Below are 21,678 nucleotides of genomic sequence, written 5' to 3' on the forward strand. Positions count from 1 at the left end.
AGGTTCCCTGTCTGTTCCGATAAGTAAATATCCACCATGTTATAGGAGCTAAAGGACAAAGTTTACAAATAATAAAATAAAATATGGCGAATTTGTGCGAGAAGTACCAGAAAATTACACAGGACAACGAACATGTGTCGTGTGTATTTCTGTTTTCGCTGGAGATGTGTTGTTCTTTACAGTTTTTCACTACTGGGCTCTCTCTCTCTCTCTCTCTGCTGCGCACGCGGTGCTACAGAGACAGGACGCGAGGGCACAGGCGCGTGCGCTTGTTGTGCGCTCTTTGTTTTATTGACATGCGGCTCCGTCGAATCACTTAAAAGGGGTCCACCTTTAAACGGAAACCTAGCCAATCTCCGGGTCGGAGAGGCGGGCTTTATGCAAATGTGTTGGCAAGGGAGACGCAGCGGTTCATTCATCTGCTTCCAGAGAGAGAGGTGAGTTAACGCGAAGGTTATTTTACATAAGGGAACAACTGTTTTGGAGCAAAACACCGCCGCGAGAATAGCTGGAAAGAAAAAGAGAGGCTTTTGTTTTCTGGCTGAAAGGAGCTTAATCTTCTTCCACGCGTTACAGGGTAAGTGGAGGACATTTATTTGGCATATTTGTAAATACTCTGTTTTCATCGTCATATTAACGTGCACAGGTGGTAGTGAAAATGTGTCAAATCTGCCTTTAATTTCTAAAAAAGAGATTAAAACAAGAAGTCATGGACACTATTTTGCTGTTGGCTATTATCCAGAAAGGATGAACTTAACTCTCTCCCCTGTTTGTATCACTGTGATAATTTGTCACTGCAAATGAATCAAAGTCGGTGTTTTAGGTAGACTGGACTGTATTTGTTGAGCAAATAGAGCTTCAAGTGTTTTGCTCAAGGACACTTGGGGCTGTAGAGGCAATTGAACTTGGGTCCACGTTTCCCTGTTCAAAACAAAAGAGGCACTCTGGTGATGACAGCAGTCATTATCACCCTGGCGTTTGTTACATTGGGTGAGTCATTTTTAAAGAATATGCTGTTTTCTTCTGCCTTTACCTGAAAATGCAGCTTTGGGAAGTCAGAGCTAGGATGCCCTTCATGCTTTAGGAGCAATAAGTGGCTGAACAAAATAAAGCTCACTCCGTGTTTCAAGACTGAAACTGGACTCTGACTATGTTCTGTTAATGGCTTGATATAAGCATGGTAGTTGCATATCCTGCTGTTTTTAGCAAATACATGGAGGCTCTGACTGCCCCCTGAGTGGATGGTTGCGCTAAATGTAACTGATGAATATCAGGAGTCAGTGTTTGTGTGTTTGCGAGAGAAAACTGTATCCATGAGTCATTTGTTGCTGACCTGTGAGAGTGCAGAGTGAGGCAGATATGGGTGATCAAAGCAGGCTGAGCTGGTAGTTTAGTTTTATCTACATAATTCAGTCCTCTGGATGATACCAGGACAATCAATAAGACCAGCTTTAAATGAGTGTGTGTGTGTGTGTGTGTGTGTGTGTGTGTGTGTGTGTGTGTGTGTGAGTGAGTGAGTGCTTGTTCACATCACTGGTGGCCTCCTGGGCTTCAAACAGTCAAATCACATGCATCAAAGTATTGCACCGTGTGTTTCTATCTGTATTTCTATTTCTATGATAAGTCTGCACATAATTTATGGTGTTTGAGATAATTAAAAAAAAAAAAAAAGCATTATTACATAAAAATAACAAGACACAAGCACATCTGTGATGGTATGGTTGTGGCAGTGACAAATAATTTTGGCTTTGCAGTCCTTTGGCTGCTGGCCTTTAACTGAGGAGCAGCCGGTCCTTAGTGCACGACAGGTCTCAGACCCACACGGTACACTTTCACTGCTCTGTTTTTGTGTTTAAGTTTAAGATTTGAGTTTTTTTAATGCACCGATTGACTGGCCAGGGGCTGGGATCGTCCAGTTTCCAGCGTGGTTGGCCAGGACCGGTGACTAGCCAGTCAGGCTCATCTGTGTCCCATTATGAGCCATTTTGTTTCATTCATGTGCAACACACGTACAGCTGCACAGGTAAATAGTTGTGCTAACACTCACAGCCAAATGCCAACATAATATTAGTGTAAAAGTTTTATTGTAACTGGAGTTATAAAGTTTTCCAAAGTAAACTGTCCAGAACCACAAACCTAATACAAAACTTAAATCACCATCGCCCTGGCGAACATGGACATTTTAATAAGCCAACAAAGGCAAAGTTGCTAAAGCTAAAGCTATCCAAAGCACAGATTCAAACCAGCAGTGTGGGATCAACAGGTGTGAGGAAAATCATGGAGACAAGTACAAAAGGGGCGATGTGGTAAAGTTATAAACATGCTGAAAAATAATGTAAGTAGCTGACTTTTGTTCTGTCATATAAACGCTGTGGGAGCTTTTGTTTGGTAAGGTAGGATGTTTTGGGTAAAGGTGGGCGTACAGAAACATACATTAGCAGAGCAGAGTAGTGAGAAAAGATCCCATAAGTCGCTGGAGTTTGGGAGAAGTTGTAAAGATTAATCACTTTTTATTTTGAAAATTAAAATGCTGCATTAAACATAATTTGCTTGTATTTGCTTTTAGTTATAGAAAATCGATATCAGCAGATCACGAAAAACAGAACTTCAAATTGGCCGGGAAAATGACCGTTGGAGAATCTCTGCTGTTAGCCACCAAGACCCAGATGTACATGGATGTTGTCATGGTCTCTAAAAAAATGTCCCATTACTTCTAAATTTGTTTTTCAGGACTGTGGAAAGATTTTTGAAAAAAGAAAGGACACAATCTCATAAGTGAAAGTTAGGGTTGCAATGATTCATCCTTTTCGAGTTCCACTAGGATACACATACCCTGACTTAGGCTAACTGCCGATAACAAGGACCAGTTTTATATTACAGTTTGTAATAAATTGGGAGCCATTCTGTATTTTTAATATTTAAAAAAAGGTTTTAAAGTTTTAAATTATATTTCGGTCTCATTGTGTGAAGCATGGTGAACTTATTAATACAGGCCTTTGGCCAGTCCAAACCTATGGCTTTTAGAGGTGTTGAGGTGAAAGTGTGTTCTTTCACTTTTCAACCATTTTTAGCTGGAAAGAGGCTTTTTATCCTTCATGTTTTGACCATTTCTCAACATTTAGATGCAAAGTCATCTTCTGCAGCTTCTGTCACACAAGTTTTTGCTCACTGGGTATCAATTTATGGTTAAATTGTCTTTAAGTATGTAAAGGAAAACACAAAATATAACAGTTAAAAATATCTTGAATAATGCTGTGAAGCTCTGGCATTTCACAATAATTTCCTTATTTTCTCAACTATTCTTTTTTAGTAATTACTGATTTACTTTTATTCCTCGTATTTGTCTCCTTTTAAATGCAGAGAAGTAAAATAAATTCATACATTTAAATTTTTATGATTTCAGTGTGACCTGCAGGTTTGTTCTCCCACTGTATTTAGAAGTCCGCTCCATTGAGCGACATGGGACTAACATTAGCATAAACACTGTATGCTGGAAGCCTTGTGGCTTGGTTTTCTATGCGTGTGCAGCTCCTGTCGGTGTAATGTGTAGGTGGCTCGGTACTTTTGTTCAGATTAGCAGTTTGGTTGCAGTATCATTCGTTACACTGGTAGTCATTCAGTTGCTCACTCATAGTTTAGAAATGTATGACTTAGCTTAGTGCCAGTTGTTGCTACGAGTTGACATTCGACGGTCGCTAGTTGTGATAGGATATTCAATAATTTGCTGTGTATTGAAGAAATAGTTGGCCCTTTTGCCATTGGCTTCTTTGGTCCTGTAGAAGAAGATCCGTCCTTATTGGTTTTTCTGGGAATCGGTGTACCACTAATGGATGGCTAAGTAAGCATCAAACATGTTCAATTGAATGGCACAGTTCCATAAATCAGCTCACGGCTACAATAGCTAGCTTTGAATGAGCATCAGAATAGCTGGGTGCATCCCTACGCCAATAACCCCAGATCCTAATCTGGTGAAATACGGCAAAGGCCACCTTACAAAACATCTGATTGGCTCCTGCATCCGGTTCAAAGCATTAGGGGTATCCTGAAGTTGTATTTTTATCTGTCTACCATCTTCGAACATGGCTTTCATTTTGATCTTAACTACACACTTGTAATGTTTCGTGACTGCATCTTACATGATTGTTATGTTTACATCACCCAAAGTACTTAAAAAAGTCCAGTAGGTGTCTCCAGGGCCACATGTTGCCAGGATGACTTGTGGAAAGACAGAAAATTCACAAGTTGAAAACGGTATCAGGTACAGTACTGTGGCTGATTGCAAAACTGCCATGTTTGTTACTTCGCTTCAGAGCAATCCATAGCAGGGACATTTATTTTGATGTCCTTGTACTCATTACATAATAGCAGCAGCAGGCTGTTCCCTAAACATTCGGTAGGTTGATCACCTGATCTTTGCAGCATTGTTAAACACAGCCGAAGCGCCACTGTTATTTCCAACAGTGGGTGGAAAGAAGCTACAGTTACACACAACAGCTGACTGAGTGACAGATCACTGGAAAGGAAAACACATTATTATCGTTACATGCTCTTCCCCCCGGAAAGAATGACCTATTGATCCACTTTCTGTGTAGTACAATAATATCAGCTCGCAGGAACATGTTACACTACAATTTCCTGTATGTGACTGTTCATTTGAATGTGTTGTTTGTTTTTCCAGTGTCCTCTTTCCCCCCCTTTTTTTTCATGTCCTACATCTGTGGATAAAAGATGCACTGACCCCCCCTCCCCACCTCCCCCCACACATCTCCCTCTTTTTTATTCTCTCCCCTTGTATCACTTCCATTTTGTTGTAAGCCTGTGGCCAGGTGTACTGTGCATCTGTCTCATGCATCACTGGCTCAGTGTGTGCTTTGTGTTTGTGAGGGCAGCTGGCATGAGCTGCTGCATGCGCGTCTCTTGACTGATTGATTCGTCCATTCCTGTCTCGTGCTTTATTAGCCAGGGAGGCAGATGTTGCGGTAGAAAAAAATTACTGTGGCAAGGGAGTGGGGGGCACAGTCCTAGCTCCTGTCTGCTTCTGAATGGATGACATTGGCTGTGGGAAAACAAAGGAATGTTGAGTGAAGGAGTTAGGTATTATTGATGAATAACTAATGAACACCCACAGTTACTAATGGACACCGCTGTTAGAGGCTCCCTCCCACACTTTAAAATAAGCAGTTTATATGAGCCTTGATACTAAAATTGTCCTTAGTTGTTAAAGTGTCTGACTCCTCTGTCTGTCAGCCATGTGATCGTCTCTCATCTGGACACAAACTTTCTACCTTTATTTTCATGTCCCTAAAAACATTTTTTGTGCACTTGGTCTCATAGGTGCTGATTAATTTCTGTGTACAGGAAATCAACGATCTCCACTTCAATCCACCACGTTGGTGGTGGAATCATGAGTCTTGCATGTGAAGGTTTTTTCCCTTTTTCATCTGTGAGTTATTAGTTATGTTAATTTGTAATTAATTACCACTATAAACTGTCTTTTGGGTCACACAGGCCTAGAGACTGGTTGGTGACTGCCTGTCAAATAGTGGTTGCTAGTGAACAATGTAAATTCTCTCAGTGGTTGCCAGTTGGTTGCTGTTGGATGAAATTAATCACAAAAAAGTATGCAGTCCACTGAAAATATTCTCGTGATCGCTTTGATCATCAACAAATTGTTCAGATGCTGACTTGTCAGCAACAACTTGCCAACTGCTCTCTAAGCAACAGTAAGACTGTGAATAATGCGATGCAAACTGGAAGTAGGGACCATTTTGTTGTGCCTTTTGAAATATTTTGGTTCAATTGTAAGATAAAATTTTTACTTTTAATATTCTCTGTTTTTGGTCAGACTTTTTCAATCGGGTAGAGAGTAAATGGCAAGTGTTTGCAGATCTGTCAGTATCTGCCATGCAAGCTCCAGGCGATCATGGCAATCTGCTAACGACCAATGCAGTTGCATTAGTCCCCTTATTCCTCCAAATCTGTCTAACTATTTCACAACTGAAAGAATTAAATAAAATAAAATTTTATTTATATATCACCAAATCACAACAAGAGTCGCCTTAAGGCGCTTTATATTGTAAGGTAGACTCTACAATAATACATACAGAGTAAAACCCAACAATCATAGTGAGGGGCGGGGCCATCTGCTGGTTGACTGGTTGGGGGTGAGAGAAGAAGACTCATAGGGGAATGTATGATTTTCTTTTCTACCTTTTTAAATGTTGGAATATTTTTATATGGACCTATCAATGAGGAAAATGACTAAGGAGGTATATATTGTGATATTCTGAGTTAGCGACAATCTTTTAAACAATAATTTGGCCACCGGGTACAGTAATGCCAATATTTTATATAATTTAATTATGAGGGTTTTTTTTATATCTTTTGCTAAAACAAGAAAACAGATACATCTTGAGTATTACAAGTTATTCATCACACTGTTTTGAAACAGTTAACTAAATGTAAACACATTCAGCAAAAGTCCGACATATCAGAAAATGTATTTGTTGATATTTGCTGATACCAGTCAACAATGCTAATATCAGTTGATGCTGACATCCATCTGATTCAGTGGTGTACCCCTAAAAGTGACAGGCTGAAATGTGTTCACCAAGTATGATTTCCATACAGTTATCCACTATGAATTATTTCTTGTATCCAAACTTAGAAAGTGTCTACCTTTAATAGTGGACAGCCATTCAGTTTAGTTTGTTCTATGTGGTTAAGGTCTATGCAGATGTTTCAGGCTGAGCTAATTTTAAACACTTTATATTCTGATAATTTATAAAACCGCATGTTTGTAGGAGCTGTTCTCTGATGACCACACATCTAAAAAAAGCAAACAGCTTTTAATAGTTAAATATGAATTAAAATTAAAATTTAATGTGATTTATTAGCAAAGTAGGTAGTTAAACATAGTTTAACACACACAGTTATTTCTCAGAGATATTATTCTTAATCTTCTTCATCTTGCTTGTTTTTTTGAACACAAGATGGCAGTGTCCTATGTCAGCTTCCAGTGAGAATTTTGGTACCTAAAAAGAGAGCTGCCTCAAGAACCTCCAACAAAGTCCAGTTGCAAAATACGCAAGAAAGTGGTTCCATCGAAACATGAAAAGAACAAACATATTTCATCACTTGAGGCAAAAACACCATCACATACTATCAGGTTATAAAGACAGACAAAGGGGGAAATATTAGCCACTGGTGACATGTGGCCCAAAAGTAAACAACAGTTTCCATATAGACAGAGAGAGAAGAGAGAGTACAAACCACAATATTTATCCCCAATATTTATAAGTTGCTGGAATACTCAAGACAACAATTATAGAAATAGACAACAATTAGTGCAGCAGTCAGAAATGAATCATCCAGACTTCAGAAAATGTGCAGCAATTGTGGCAATAAATAAAATACTGATCTTTTAGATATGATGGTTAAAGGTTAGATGAGAAAATGATTCATAAGGGTACATGCACACAGCTGTTTTGTCCCCTGTGTTTCTCCCCAGGCTTTCCTAGTCCTAAATTAGCATTTGAACAGTGTTGAGGTGAGCTGTGTTTCTATAGCAATCTGTCCTTACTGCAGCACGTACCATGCTATGATATAACCTGATATGGAGATTAAATATGAGACTATATTTGTAGGAAACAACATGTCCTTTTATAATTGTAAGAAGTCATTTTGTGCCTTATATAAGAGACATTAACCTCTGCAATCCTGCTGTTGTGGGCTGTCTCTCCCTCAGTTTCTCTCCAGAGACGGAGATGTACCAAGGCCAATACACCTCCGCCGTTCGTCTGTGCCTCAGAATTTGCATTAAATGGGATTAATACCACTACATTAACTAAGTGCAAGATGAAATAGTCATTTCTGATGCCACTTGAAGGTCCCAGGGTTAATAACTTTTCTGGAAAATCCTGCTTACTAATAGTTCTTCTAAGATTTAGCTATGTAATGACTCTCAAAGATCATGGTCTGGGTTCATACCTCAAATGTTGGGTGCATGGTTTTAGTTCATAGCTCATTTTAAGGAATAGAGCTAAAACCAGGAAAATATCATCTGAGGCTCTGGATGAAGAGCTGATAAAGAAAAAAAAGAGAATGCAATACAGGTAAGTGCAAAAAGGCTGCTGCAAGGAAAAAGATACCACTCTGATTGGAAGGACGACTAATATGCTTGAAAAGTTTAAACACAACCATGTCGTTATTCTGAAGCTTATGTCAAAAAGGGCAGCAGAAAGCACAAATAACTTGTCAACTTTTCACATAGAGGACGATTAGCCTTTTCCCCCCTCCTCTAACATTTCATCATATGACTGCATGAGAATTGAATCAGTTTGGATGTTTTCCACAGTGTAATGGCCCTCTCTTCACTTCAGCAATATCTAATCAAAACACATCAGCGTCACGCGGGATGTGGAAGACTCTGGTACATATTTAGATTTTCAATAAAATCACAGATCCAACTCATATATCTGTCAGCCATTTCGTCAGGTCCAGTTGGCAGAGGGACTATTTCGATTGGCCGAAAGCCTCATTCTCCATCCCGGATGGTGGCTTGGCAGTGAGCTGGGCAGCTGTTGTCAAGGCGACATATTGTTCAATTTCATTTTTGATGACTTGGTCTGCTGCCATAAAGACCATTCTGGTTGGGGTTTCTCATTCACATATCAATAGGAAGGCAGTCCATGTCTCATCAGACATCTCTGTCTTCTTTTATTCACTTCCTTTGCTTTCTCTATTGAAAAGACACACACACACACACACACACACACACACACACACACACACACACACTGGACCGTGCAGTTCATAGGGAGGCTGGTATTGGACTGGTATGTGATTGATTGTTCCTCTATTGCTGCTACGGTCCATCGTACTTTTTCCACTCTCACAAAGGTTATTGCCACTGCAAACACTGAGCACACACACAGACACACACACAGACAAAACTAAAGACTGTAAGAGAGCCCAGCTTGCCATTTTTGCTTCCTTTCCAACTCAATTACAGCTTTTGCCAGCTAATCATTTTCAGTCGCTGGGACACCAACACATTGTCCCCTCTGGGATGTGTTTGGTTAAAGCCAGCCCGCATGAGCCTCATCATAATGACTGTGTATTCACCCTTGTTTTGTTCCTTGTGTGTAGTCTCTTGAGTGTCTGTGAAGAAAAATCCATCGAAGAACTGTGTGAATTCAAATAAAGTATTGCAGTGGCACGATAAACAGCATCCCCATATGATATGGTCAATGCAGGCACTGAAGGTTCCTCTGCCTTTATTTAAGTGAAGCAAGAGAGCGATCAAAACACAAAAGAGAATTAGAAAAAAACATTTATATGTAAATGTAAATGAATAAATAAATCTGGGCATTTTGCCTTGCATAGCAGCACCTGTCACGAATCGGCTGTGCGCAGCAGGCAGTGTACGACCCAAACGCAGACTCATAGGCGGAACATGAACTCAAAACACAGCTTTATTTGCTGAGAATGGAAAATAATAACAAAAACATGGGGAAGAACACGGGGAAACACACAACTGTGAGGGAGAACGCAACACTGAACGGAGGGAGGCAGAGGATTAAATACACAGTACAATGATGAGGGAACAGAAAACACATGGGGAAGGAACACAGTTGACACAAGTTAGACATGACGAGACCAGGGATGATAAACTAAACGCACTGAACATGGAACATATGACCTTCACAATAAAACGGGAAATGAAAGAACGCAAGACTGAGAGAGGAGTGGAGGAACAGCAGATGAGAGGGGACATGATGGGCCGGGGGACACAGCGGTCACATAAACACAGAGAGACACAGGGCAAAGACACAAGGGGGAACCTAATAATCCAAAAACTAAACAGGGTCTGTAAGAAACTCCAAAATAGAATAACTATGACTATAAATGAACCTGAACATAAACCATAATACAAAATATTATCAAAACACACACAAATGACCCAGAACTGTGACAGTGCCATCCTGTTTGGGGCAACATCAGACACTTCTAACTTGACTAGTGGTAAATCTGAGGTGTACACCAGTTTAGTTGCATAAAACAACTACTCTGACATAGGGCTGTTCGATATAACGATATATATCGGATGACGATATAAAAACATCTATCGTTTCATTTTATGTTATCGTTTGTTTACGATCTTTTAAACTGTTTACAGCAATATTTTTTCACTGTTTTGATGGTCACTGTAGAGGCTATATTCATTTCTTAAAGTTCTCTCTTTCTCTTATATTTAATATAACGACACTACGGACGGCCAAGCGCCTGTTTTTATGCGTTGACGTTAGCAACAACGACGGTAAAACCATCGTGTGTCCGCTTGTTTATTTTCCACATAAACCTTTCACAATAAAGCTCAAGATCCTGTTGAGACTTTTCAAAATAAACTGAATCACGTGAAATAGTATGCAAAGTATTGACAGATGAGAAGCAAAAAAGAGCCATCAGGTGCTAAAAAATAAACCTTAGACTCTAACGTTAGAACAGGCTTTTCCCTGCAGCACGCCGTGTAATAAATACTGACAAAGAAAACGGCGGCCATTAAAACTTATGTCTAAAAATGTATAGCTTCACGCATCGGTTAAATGCAAACTCAGGCAAATTATTTAAAAAAAATAACAAACATGGATGGATACCTTTTCAGGATTTGGCCTGCTGTGTCACATTCTGATATTCTGATCTAGATTATACTGCAGAAAAGATGAATCACTGTCATTAAACAGAAGCTGAGGTTAATGTTCTCAGTCGAGGTTGAACCCCCCCCCCCCCCCCCCCCCCAAAAGAAAAGAGTTTGGTTGATATGCATTAAAGAATAATTCTCTCAGTGTAATGTTGACCCAAACACTAAAACTGACTTGTAATCCCATCACTGTCACTACTACAGGAAGGCCTTGTCAAATAAGAAAAGCTTATTTCAGGGCACTTGCTCAAACAGCTAACCCTGTTGGTTTTCTTGGGTGTACAGTTTCTTACTGCCATCTGATCTCACTCTGAGAAACTTGGAGTGTAGCGCTTCAGTCATACATCAGTCTCCCATAGTGCTGTGAATTTGGGAAAAAGAGGTACTGTGGACTCTTGCATGGTTTAACAGTTTATCCAGTCAGATAGATCATGCCATCATGCTGGGGAAACACACACACACACACACACACACACACACACACACACACACACACACACACACACACACACACACACACACTGAGTGTCCCCTGCATTTACTTAGTGTTTAGTATCAGTCTGACAGCTGGAATGAACATGCATTAAGGCCCCTTCAGACTCAATAAGAAACACGTCTTTCTCTCTTGAATGGCTGTTGGGACAATTTTCTACAAGCTCTTCTTATCTGCCTGACATCTCACATCTCTCTCCATCCTCCCATCTTTATCACATTTTCTCTCCCCGTGGTTCTCCTTCTCTCTGTCTGTTGTCTTCTCTCTGAGAAGTGTGAATCCAGATTGAGTCATCCGCTCCAGTCTTTTCTATATGGAGCCTCTTCATTTTTCTTCTTCTCCTTTTTCTCTTCTGTCATTTTCGTGTCCGCGTGTGAGTGTCTGTAAGGGTAAGATTGTCAGTGTGTGATAGACCTAATAGGTCTGTGGTTGAAGCCGACATGTTTGCGTGTCTGTTTGCGTGTGCGTTTGCACTGTGTGTTGACGTGAATGGAATGTCGAAGACGTCATCATGCAGAACAACAGCATGTTGCCACACCAACTGATCTTTTAGCTAAGAGCTACAGAGCTGACTTTCTGGGCTGTACACTAGAGGGAAACAGCAGCATTTAGGCATTAAAACATACTCATATTAGTACATTAGGAGGTGATGCTGATTTCTCATTGAATAGGATCCTTTCTTAGGTTGTTAAGGATTTATTATGTCCCTCTGGAAACTGGTAATCTTGGATTCAGGATTCACTAATTGATCTGACTTGAAAATTTAGAAAGAGCATTGTCTTTGCTTGCGAATGACATTCTCCATGGGGGTTTAGCACGTTGAGGAAAATTATTTGGTTGTTTGGTTCACCTTGTGTCTGCAGATGATGCTTTTTCTTTAAGTGACTCCCTGGTAACCAGCGGTTGCTAGATAAAAAGTATATTCCACTACAAGTTAGTGAGTGGTTCCTGCAGGTTGCTGGCAGTCACTAGTGTGAAATTGGTGAAATCGTCCTTGCAATTGCTTTGGTTACTAGCAGGTCACCACAGTAACCAGTAGTTTGCATGGAAGATGCTGACTTATCTCCATCTCTCTGGAAACTAGGATGGAAACTGCAAACTGCAGTGAAACGATGATGCAAACCACAAACCCAGACTGTTCCACTTCAAAGTAAAAGTTACAGGTTTTGAAATGTGTCGATTGGAGCTCAGTCGCAACTGTGAAGGTGAACATTGTTCGGTACTGGTTACAGCTTGGAGAGTAAGTGGCAAGGGTTTCCTGAAAAGTGGGTGTCTCCCTTGCAGACTTTTAAGGAGTGCATTAATCAGCTGGCAACTAAACAAATCACAAAATATTTTTTGGTGCATCACCTCTGTGACACAGCCACAACGTCTAGGAGCCACTCAGCAAAAAAAAAAGCCCAAACAAAGTGCAGAAAATTAAAGTCCAAACCTAAAGATTCTCCAACTGCCACATCTCCAACTTCCTAATGTGGCCTTTGTATGTCTGTTAACCTCAGATCAGTAACAACAAAGGAAACTGCATGGATTGGAAAGATGCAGGAGACATCAGACAACACTGCGTATTATTATTGTAATTAGTATAATATAATTATATTCTAATGATATTTTGAGAAAGTTTTGGCTGGCCAGATTACAAGATGAGGAACTGACTGGAGAGGCAGCTGAATACTTTATTGTTATTTATTGTCACAAATTATAAATTTTTATTAATTTATTTAAGGAAATGTTGTTGTACCTTTTTTCAGGCGCACATATGCACATGCACACTCCCCCCGTCCCTGCTACCCGCCACAATCACAAACTAGTTGTCTAGGAAACACCGTAATTCCTGTTTAACATGCTGATGAAGAGTAACGATTTCTGTCTCAGTGTGCAGCTGTGTCATCCTAATCCACATTTGGTACCATTTTTGCGGCAGTGTTTCTGTCTCTGTGTTTGATGGGCACAGGTGTTGTTTTGGGCCAGGCACCGATCTTTGATTGATCAGTTATTTTGTAGTTAGTAGAGCAGCTGACCGCAGCAGCAGACCTTTTTAAATCACTTAAGGGGGAAGTGAGTCCGGGGTGTGGAGTCTGTATTTCATGCATTCTTATGATCGCATTTTTCTTTCTTCAAGTACAAATGGCACAGCCTTAAGCCCTCACATAAGCCTAACTAAGGCAGACTAAACAAAAAAAGACATGGACACCTATTAATCTGTGTTCTCAGTCTTTCACATTGGCTCTGCAGAAATCTGACATATTTGCAATGAAAGACGGCCTAAGAAAAAAGAAACACTGTAGCTCTCCATAACGCCCATTCCCGAAATCTCTGCCCCATTAGATCTCTGCTTCTGTAGGATGAGCTCAGAGCACGAGAACCCGACCTCGAAATGATTACAGTGAACCCTAAAGTTGTTTGTTTTTGTGAGTTGTCAGCCATATATATTCTGATTCTTCTAGACGGAATAAGAATCCAGCTCGACTGACTAGTTTTTGCTTCTTGCCGTCTTTCTCTGGAAACTCTATTATCTGCTACATTTGCTTCACTAACAGAGGGATAAAAGCTCATCTTCCCCAGTAGGACCTGAGAAACAACACTCCAACTCTGTGGATTGTGTGTGTGTGTGTGTGCGCGCCTTGGAGCGTACAATCCAAAATAAATTGCTTGTGGCATAACTTGTTTTTTGTTGTCTTTGCTACCTTAGTCAGTGATGTACACATTTGCTCAATTAAACACTGAGTCATTTAGACTCAGACCGTTAAGAAAAAGTGTGCATATTCATTTAATGAACACCAAACTGACTATACCTTACTTTTCTGAAGCTAATTAAAGGTTTGTGTGTGTGCTGACCTGGATATTTTGAAGGTTATTATAAGTTGCAGAGATCTCTGTCAGTTGGTTTGCATTACTCAGTGCTCCCTACATAATTAATATTATTATTGTTAATACTTGTTTTTGTTATTTAAAGTGCTTTGCATCACTGCACACAGTGGAAAAACTCACCTGTTCTCACATGAATGTAATGGCAAGGCAGTACTGAATTTTAGATGGCAGTAGGAGCGTGGATCACTTATGACTGAGCAGCCCAGATGTTACTTTCAGGTGTTTCAGGTGAGAGCAGTGCACAAGCACCACCTATTATTCATGCTAAGCTGTATCTCAGTTGCAGTACCATGTTTTATGCTTGTTTTAGCTGCAACATTTTTAATGTTATAAAAGGAAACAGATAGCTTGAGCTAGCTTTTAATAGAGAACGTGGGCATGCTGAGCATGCTAGCTGCAGAGTGTTACTGCAACGTTTTGCCGATTTGAGATACGGGACTGAAATAATCTGGCTAATTTGTTTTTTTGTTGCTGGTTTTTGTCAGTTAACAGTCTTCACATTTTATGTTGTGCATTGCTTATCGCTGCTATTCTTAGTTGTTGTGCTTACTCAAGTTTTACTGGCTGATGCAAATGAGCTCAGAGTAACAGCCAACTGCCAGCTTGGTAACAGCAACGCAAGCTGATGGTAACGCCAGACAGCCTGTTTTGTGTTATAGATAAATAAACACCACTGCACTCCTACAGTGATATATGACCAGAGTGTGCAGAGCGTCCATTTGAATGGAAAATTATGGAAGTGGACATATCAACGTGTTTAAGCTGAAATATTGTGCTGTTTCAAGAAAAAAAATATTTGCTCATCAACACATCTAAAAGTCAGCAAAAACCTGCATCTACAAATCATGGAACAGTTTCAGAATAATGTTCGTTAGCACAACATTGTGAAGACTTCAGTATCTCTTGTGAATATATCATCATGTACAGTACTTATTATAATCAAAAGATTCAAGGAATCTGGAGGAATCTGTGGGCTTGCACTTCTGAAAAGCTATCATCAATGCTGATAGGTATACACGGGGTTTTAGAGAAACATGCTCTCACTGAGATGACCCTTTTTTCAGAGAAGGCCTTGTATATTTCAGCAACACAATGCTGAACTGCATACTGCATCACTTACAACAGCATGGCATTATAGTAGAGGAGCCACTGAGACTGCAGGCAGTGGTGCTGAACTGCCTGCAGTCCAGAGGTTTCAGATTGAAAACAATTTGAGAATTGCGAAATGCAAAATAAGTTAAAATGTGACCCAGGACTGTGGAGCAGCTAGAAATCAGGACAGAGCAAAATTTCAAAAGTCCAGCAGCTGCTGTCCTCGGTTCCCAGATGTTTATGTACTGTTAATAAAAGAGAGAATGCTACATGGTGGCCCTTAGACACGTTGCTCCATTCAAACTCAAAATGACCTCATACTTTCTTTAAAAGTCTTTTTTCAGTATGTTTTCTACATTCTGTGTAAATGAAACACAGGTTTATGAGAGTTTACATTTCATACACTGTCCCAATTTTGGTGAAATTGGCGTTGTAGTCTAAAGGTTAAAGCAACTCTAAACTAAAAAAGTCAAAGGTGTCTGCATTGCTGAGTATATGTAGAGAGGAGCAGTAAAAGGTTGTGATAACACCTCAGTGTCTTCAATTGCTCCTACAATAATGAATCCTTTTTACAGCCTTCCTTTTCTCTTTGACAGCTGTTAAGAGAATTCCTTTTTGCTTTTTAACCTGCTAAGATGACAGCCACCCTTTTCAAAGCGGGGTAATGCTAAAACAACCTGTCACCTATTGAAGTCCCTAATTACTTTTTCTCTGCACTACAGCACTTTCACCTTGTCACAGCTATGCAGAGTCTAAAATATTTCTGCAGTTTGCAGTGATTTGGGGTTCAGCGGCCTCTTCCTGTATGACTCACTGCTATAAAGTAAGACAGGATGATATTTCAGCCATTACACTGACCTCACACTCTGAGGATTTTGTGGCCACTTGGCTGTGGCAGTATTGGCTGTGTCCTGGTGCCAGAGTGTGAAAACTGTCAGACAGGGCCATGAGTCAGGAATGGCGTCATGAAGGCACTGCAGTGGTCCTCTGTGGTGTGAATATGTGCTCGGTGATGGGAGTAATGGGCCATTTTATGGCCAATATAGTGGAGATGCTGTCATGCCAAGTACTTTGCGACAAATAGATTAAACAGCAACATAATTAGCTACCTCTTAAGTGGGTCTCCACGGATTTTAACTCCACACTTGGACTGCTGCTGGTAGTCCTTGTTTGGTCTGCAACCTCTTTGAACTCTTTATAGCGGCATATAAACGAGTCCATCTGCTGCATGTTTCCTAAGAGTGCTAGAACTAAGTGCTAAAGTCACATATACACACATATATTGTGCAAATCTCTGTTGCTTTATTGTTAGCATTAAATTTCAGCAGCTCAATTGAGGCTAGAATAAATGACAGCTGCAAGTGGTTAGATTGACTACAAATTTAATAAAATCTTCTTTTTAATTCAGGATATAAACATAATAGCCAACCCAGTATCACTGCAGAACAGGTAATAGACATGCATGCAGAACTTGCATTACTGCATGAAGAACTTGGATTACCATCAGGGGGAGATAATATATTTAACCTCCTAGGACATGGTGTCCACATATGTGGACATCACATTTTGGGTTATTTAGACCAAAATACTCAATTTTGCTCTACAAGGGCCTGATATCCACTTACGAGGACAATATATTGCTACTGTTCTATCGAAATTTTAAACGACTATCCTCATATGTGGCTCTCATTTTTCTAAAAAACAAAAATCAGGTAAAAAAAAAAATCTGGTCAATCTGGTCATTCTTTGTTTTTACATTCATATCAAAGAGAAATAAAAGATGCATGCCGTGGAAGAGTTCGGGTCTTAGGAGGTTAAAGCCAAGAAGTTGGTAGTGAGCAGAAATGGTTAAGCTAGGTGCTTAAATGCATATACTTGTAAATCCCTCTGCTGTTACTGCAGCTTCCTGCAACTTCTGCATGCGGGTACATGTAACACTTTGGACAGGCAAAGTGTGGACACTATGGACTGCCATGTGTATTACATGCTTTACCGCAATATTGGGTTGTAATAGTAATATTGGGAGAGCACTAATTAACAGTAAACTGCAGTGGTCCCAAAGCAGAGCCTTGGGGCTTTTTTTGTTGATTTACCGCCTGTACAACACTGAATTGCCTTATTACTTCAGTACATGTGCCCTATACTATGCAGTGATTTTATTCAGGGTACATTTCTGTTATCTAGATTTACTTAACCTAACACTGGTGATCAGGAGTCGGGAGTCGTGTGATCAAGTGGTCGCACGAAGCTGGTTATCAGCTCAAATATTCAAGTAAAATGCAAGACGGGTGTAAAAAGGATGAAATAAATGCCACAGTTCTTCAGTTAATCTGGTGATTAACTGATAATACAAATTTCATATAAGGTGAGCAAATATAGTGTAGGTGTTCTGTTTTAGGATCAGATATTAAGGCTTATATAACATTAAAATTGTTGTAAAATTGTTTGGTGCCAACATTTATTTCTGATGCTTATGAGGGAAACACGATATTAAGAACTTTAGACCTTCTTACCGTTCATGCATAAAGGTCTGAGGAGTCTACCAGGAATGGTGACGCTATTTTCTGGAGAATTGATTGGTCATCAGTCAGTGATTTCATACATGTTGATCCCTAATCTAGATCTGCTCTAGAGCAGGTTAGGTTCACAGCATAAATTACCATGGCAAATTATCCTGATTAGAACTGAACCACCTTCGTAGGATTAACTGTAAAGTTATCTGGATAAGCCAAAATCTGTCTTCACAGGGCTTCTGATCTAAACTTAAGTCAGAGTATTAAATGTCATTGATATAAACTAAAAGCAGAAGTTCCAAAGCATTAAATCTAAAACCAAACAGGAATAATATAAATATTTAGATAGTAAGACACACTAAGATAAATGGGATCAAATTGTCTTAAAAAATAATGATAAACTTTTTAAGCAAGAGGAATATAAATAAACGATTACTGTGTGACAGAGCGCCATGCTAAGATGATTTATGTTGACAGGCAAAGCCACAGGAAGGCAGCAGGGCTTTCTCTGAGTTTGGCTGTGTGTAAGTAATTCCTCGTTTGCATCCATCCTCAGAGACCGAGCTTGTTGCAAGTGCTCAGGGGCATCACTGCTATTGCTGTTGTTTCTGCATCACCTGTGTGGTCACCCTCCCGCTCTCTCTTTCTCTCTGCTTCTCTTCAACAGAGGTGAGGCATCATGGGGAAACACAACAGCAAGCTGGCTCCAGAGGTCCTGGATGACCTGACCAAGAGCACTGAATTCAATGAGGCAGAGCTCAAGCAGTGGTACAAGGGCTTCCTTAAAGACTGTCCTTCTGGCATTCTGAACCTGGAGGAGTTTCAGCAGCTCTATGTCAAGGTGAGAGTAAGCCGTCTCAAGCATTGCCTCCTCATTCTCTCCCCATAGTTATATAAAGAAAAAAAGTTACATCTGAGATGACTCATAGCATTGTTGTGCTGTTACATAGAAAGCCTTTGTTACTGAGGCTGACTAATCAATTGTTGAGTGCACATAAAGGAGGAGGAGCCTGTATTAATGCCTCTGTTGCTGCCTAAAACTGCCTCCAAAAATATTTGGAGCTTTCAAAATGCCACAGTGCCGCAAAGAGGCCTGCTGATTTTTCATTGGTTGGATGGGGAAAATATATTTTTAAATCAATTTTGCATATCCTCTCAGGCTCATTCACTCCCACTCGGTTTTAAAGGGCACAGAAAACAACTGCAGTTTGTACGGATAATCTCTCCAAAGTTCTGCTGGCAGAAGGAGGAAAAAAATCCTTTAATAAGCAGCGTGTCATTGCTAACAGGTCTTCCGTGGGTCTCTTACAGCCAGCTACCGACATCCTTTAAAAAATATTTTGTTCTTAGTCAGTGCTGGAAAGGTAAATGCTGTATTTGCAAATTGCACTTTGTGTGTACGTGGCCAAAGAAAAAAAAAAGAAATGAGGCTAATTTTCAAGCAATTAATGCTTAAAAGCAGAGCTGTAATTGCTGCTCAGTATGTTAGTTTGATGTACAGTTTAGTCTATGTATTTATACACTGACAGTTGTTATTTTAGCAGTTTAGTGAAACATATTAAGAGTTTTATGTATATGAGGGGTTGAGTGCAGACTTCAGGTTTGAGCTGTTGAACAGAAGTATTGCATTAACTGTATATTTGGGGCTCTGTGACTTTTGTCTTCAGTAATTTAAATTTATGGCTGAGATCAGGTTGAGTTTAGGTGACTCTTTTGACCGCTGCAAAATATTCAACTCCTTTACCTTCAAACACTCGTGGGTTTCATCCAGTTTGTTTGAATCGCTGTCAAAGGGTCATTACTGTGAGGTGACACCTTATTAATTCTGCTGCATTTGGCTGAATTTTAGCTTTGGTATTGGCACTTACAGATTGTACCACATCAACCTCCTAACTTAAATGAACACGACTGAAAAAAACAAGAAGTGAACAAAATATACTTTTCTTCACTTGGAAGGATCCTGTGGCTCTCCATAAAGTTTGTCTTCTGTGGATGTCCAGCACTTGCACTTTACATTATTTTATCATGGTGGTTTTACTGCACCCAGGATACTCCACACTAGAGATTTACCCACTCCTAATGTCCCTGCTGTCTCTCTGATGGACTTGTCTTGTTATGGAGCTTTAGGGATGTCTGTTTTACTTATGCTGAGAGTGCATTTGATTACAGCAGTGGCGTCCAGACAAAAGTACTACACTATCATCATAGCCCAAATCTGTCTATGTAACAGACTTTGAATGAGTTTACTCATTGAGATGTGCTTTTAAGCCCACATTCATGATCTACCTTTAACTTAAATAGGTTTCGGTATATAGCTAAAACAATGTTGGCCTTGTTACCCAAAAAAAGTCATGTATTTGATGTGACTTATTACTTTTCTCAAAGGTAATGCAGTATGTTGCTCAGGGCTGTTTGATATAACGATATATATCGGATGACGATATAAAAATGTCTATCGTTTCATTTAATGTTATCGTTTGTTTCGTGGTGTCGCAAAATAAACGGTTTACGGCAACATTTTTTCATCCTTTTGATGGTCACTGTAGTGGCTATATTAATTTATTCTTTCTCTCTTTCTCTTATATTTAATATAACCACACTACTGACGGACAAGCGCCTGTTTTATGCATTGTGGTTAGCAACAACGACGGTAACAGCATCGTGTGTCCGCTTGTTTATGTTCCACATAAACCTTTCACAATAAAGCTCAAGATCCTGTTGAGACTTTTCAAAATAAACAGAATCACGTGAAAGAGCAGATTATTTACGGATGATAAGTAAAAAAGAGCCGCCAGGTGCTAAAAAATAAACCTTAGACTCAAACGTTAGAACAGGCTTTTCCCTGCAGCACGCCGTGTAATAAATACTCACAAAGAAAACGGCGGCCGTTACAACTTATGTCTAAAAATGTATAGTTTCATGCATCGGTTAAAACACTCGACTCCAGGTACACGACGCGCAGCTGGAAACACTTCCCGCAAGTCGAGCTGCCCGATATTCACATAATTTACAGAAAATGTTGCATTTTTGTGATTTATATCGTTATTGGGACAATAGAATTCTTATATGGGGATATGAGATTTTGGTCATATCGCACAGCCCTAATGTTGCTTATTTACTTGTTGGAGAAAGTTGTTACATTACTTTGGCATTAGTCCGTAAAAGTAACATGCTAGTACTTTTAATGTTTTATACACAGCACTGGCTAAAGCTCAAAAAGATGAGTCTGTGTCCAAAAATATACACAAATACAAAATTTTACAGCAAATTTATTTATTGAAATTAAAAAAAAAAAAATGCATGATTTTAAACATTAAAATAATGTAAAACTAAAGTGAGGAATGTAGGGTTGGTTAAACCTTTAGGTATTTTTTAGGGTACTGAACATATTGGTTCTACCAAGTAAACAGTGAGATTAAATCAGTCAATTGCAAATTACATGATGGGTAAGCTTTTGTCACCTGACACTGTCACCGTTGTTTTCAGAGCAAGTACAGTGTAGAAAAAAAGGGGTATCATTTGGTACTGGTACCGAAGAGAATATACCAGTACCAGTACTGGTTGAGAGATGAATGCTACTCTACCCTAAAGTAACATTAATGATCTTCAGCACCCATGCTGTACTGCATTTGTTTATTCATCAAGGATAGTATATACTTCAACAGTCAACAGTTGAACCTAAAGTGGCCAATGCCACAAATGTCTCATTGCAAACTTTTGTTTTTCTCATTTTTAAACTGCAGTTTTTCCCATATGGTGATGCTTCCAAGTTTGCTCAACATGCGTTTCGGACGTTTGACAAAAATGGCGATGGGACCATCGACTTCAGAGAGTTCATTTGCGCCCTGTCCATCACCTCCAGGGGTAGCTTTGAGCAGAAACTCAACTGGGCCTTCAACATGTACGATCTAGATGGAGATGGAAAGATCACACGCATGGAGATGCTGGAGATCATCGAGGTGTGTCTGTGTTAAAAATAAACTGTTAATTGTATTTAAGGCAAAATCGAG

General features: G+C 39.7%; 1 protein-coding gene across 2 annotated transcripts in view; it reads left to right on the forward strand.

The window, feature by feature from the left end:
* Positions 1-381: 381 nt before the first annotated feature.
* LOC146683642 (visinin-like protein 1) overlaps positions 382-21,678 on the forward strand; it is a 28,626-nt gene continuing 7,329 nt past the window's right edge. Inside the window, exons 1-3 of one of the 2 annotated variants that reach the window (XM_085445724.1) lie at positions 382-437; positions 18,336-18,509; positions 21,412-21,627. In XM_085445724.1, the coding sequence (XP_085301850.1) occupies positions 18,348-18,509; positions 21,412-21,627 (378 nt within the window). In that variant the 5' untranslated portion in view covers positions 382-437; positions 18,336-18,347. Of the gene's footprint in view, positions 578-18,335; positions 18,510-21,411; positions 21,628-21,678 lie in introns of both variants that reach the window. The other variant, XM_085445723.1, reaches the window with a different exon arrangement.

This window comes from Copadichromis virginalis, linkage group LG22 (genome assembly GCF_057382275.1).
Source record: "Copadichromis virginalis isolate Kocher_CV1m ecotype Utaka linkage group LG22, C_Virginalis_male_GT1.1, whole genome shotgun sequence".
NCBI classification, from domain to species: Eukaryota; Metazoa; Chordata; class Actinopteri; order Cichliformes; family Cichlidae; genus Copadichromis; species Copadichromis virginalis.